Source organism: Propithecus coquereli, unplaced genomic scaffold (assembly GCF_000956105.1).
Source record: "Propithecus coquereli isolate 6110/MARCELLA unplaced genomic scaffold, Pcoq_1.0 Scaffold3, whole genome shotgun sequence".
Classification (NCBI taxonomy): domain Eukaryota; kingdom Metazoa; phylum Chordata; class Mammalia; order Primates; family Indriidae; genus Propithecus; species Propithecus coquereli.
The window spans coordinates 6,234,915-6,236,454 of NW_012148618.1; the positions used below are offsets into that span (position 1 = coordinate 6,234,915).

A 1,540-nucleotide genomic window follows, 5' to 3' on the forward strand; every position below is an offset into this window, starting at 1 on the left:
TGCAGTTTCACAAGTATATGAGGCATCTCCTGGAACCCCTAGACTCTTTTGCAATCGTTTGACTTCTTCTAAAAGTTCTATTCTTCGAGCCAGGACATAATTAACTCTTCCATACCTAGAAATTTCAATTAGGCAAAAAGGCAAAACTGTGTAATGAAGAGACTTTGAAGGAAACTATCAGGAAAATTCAAGAAAATCATAATAGAAAATATAAATGTCCAAATAGAAATAAAAACAGTAGAAAACAAAGTTTATATTTTACTGGAAGTCATAGTTCTTGGGTTACTTTACACCAAAGCTATTTGAAGTGTACCTTATGGACCAGTGCTGATCTGCAAATGAGTTACTGGTCGTGAGGAGGGAAAACCAACTATGTCACTAAACACGTCATTTAATTTGGCTACCATTTTTTTTTTATAACAAGACTTTCACAAAGAAGGACACAGTACAGTGAATTCTGGTCCTAGTTCATCTCATCACAGACCAAGAACATATACTTTACAGATTGGCTGATTTGAATAGCACTATTTTACACTGTTGGCACCCAAACCTAGCAGGTTCATAAATATATGCTCAATGAGTAAGAAAATTGAAGCATGGAGAGTGCCTGTTTCAAAAATACACAGTTAGGAAAGAAAGTAGTAGAATCAGAATGAGATGCCAAAGTCTATACACACTCTTTCCACAATAACAAAGTGCATCCTATAACCCTTTAATGCTTAAAACAAGACTAAAATGGTTTAATCACTGCTGTTAACATGCTTAAAGATTTGACAAAACAAGAAGTCTTGCTCCTAGCTGCTTCATGGTTCAGAGATTCACCTTTGAGGCAGCAAGAAATGATCAAGAGTAAAAAAGAAACGTAAGACACAGTCTATGTTTTGAAGAATTTTTCAACTTGGATATAAACATTATAGCAGGTACTTTTTTCATCTTGCTTATATATAATTTAAAATTTTATCTACAATGAACACTTTGCTGATGAGAAAAAAATTAGGAATGCTTATAAAGACTTTGCAATAAAATGCAAAAATTTTTGTGCCAATGTAAATTTAAAAAGCAATGTACACTACAATAGAACTCTATGTACTGTCTGTTAAATTAGTACATTATACTTAAAAAATAAAGTTTATTATTTTTAAAAAGCAATATATAAAACTACAAATAATAGCCTGATTAAAGAAAAAGACTAACAAAAAGTTGTTTGGGAGTAGTGGAATTATGGATGATCACTCCCTCTCTACCATTTCACTAGGTGCTAAAATTTTTTCTTTATAGGGAGTTATGTTACTTTTATTGTAAAACAATAGTCATTATTCTTTTTAATTATGACAGAGAGAAATGAAAGAATATGCCCATCAAATGAATATACACATACTAATAAGACCAAAGGCTTGGCTTGTGTATCAGAAAGCAAAAAGTATTCTTTTTTCCCAGAAATTTGGTGGTATATGAAATCATTTTAAAAATTCTACTTCTGGCCTGGGTGCAGTGACACATGCCTATAACCCTAGCACTTTGGGAGGCTGAGGCAGGAGGA

General features: G+C 32.6%; 1 protein-coding gene across 1 annotated transcript in view; it reads right to left on the reverse strand.

Annotated features, from left to right (window-relative positions):
• The window catches only part of AQR (aquarius intron-binding spliceosomal factor), a 100,278-nt gene that overhangs the window by 25,567 nt on the left and 73,171 nt on the right, over window positions 1-1,540 (reverse strand). Inside the window, exon 22 of the mRNA XM_012649118.1 lies at window positions 4-115. Within this exon, the coding sequence (XP_012504572.1) occupies window positions 4-115 (112 nt within the window). The remainder of the gene's footprint in view (window positions 1-3; window positions 116-1,540) is intronic.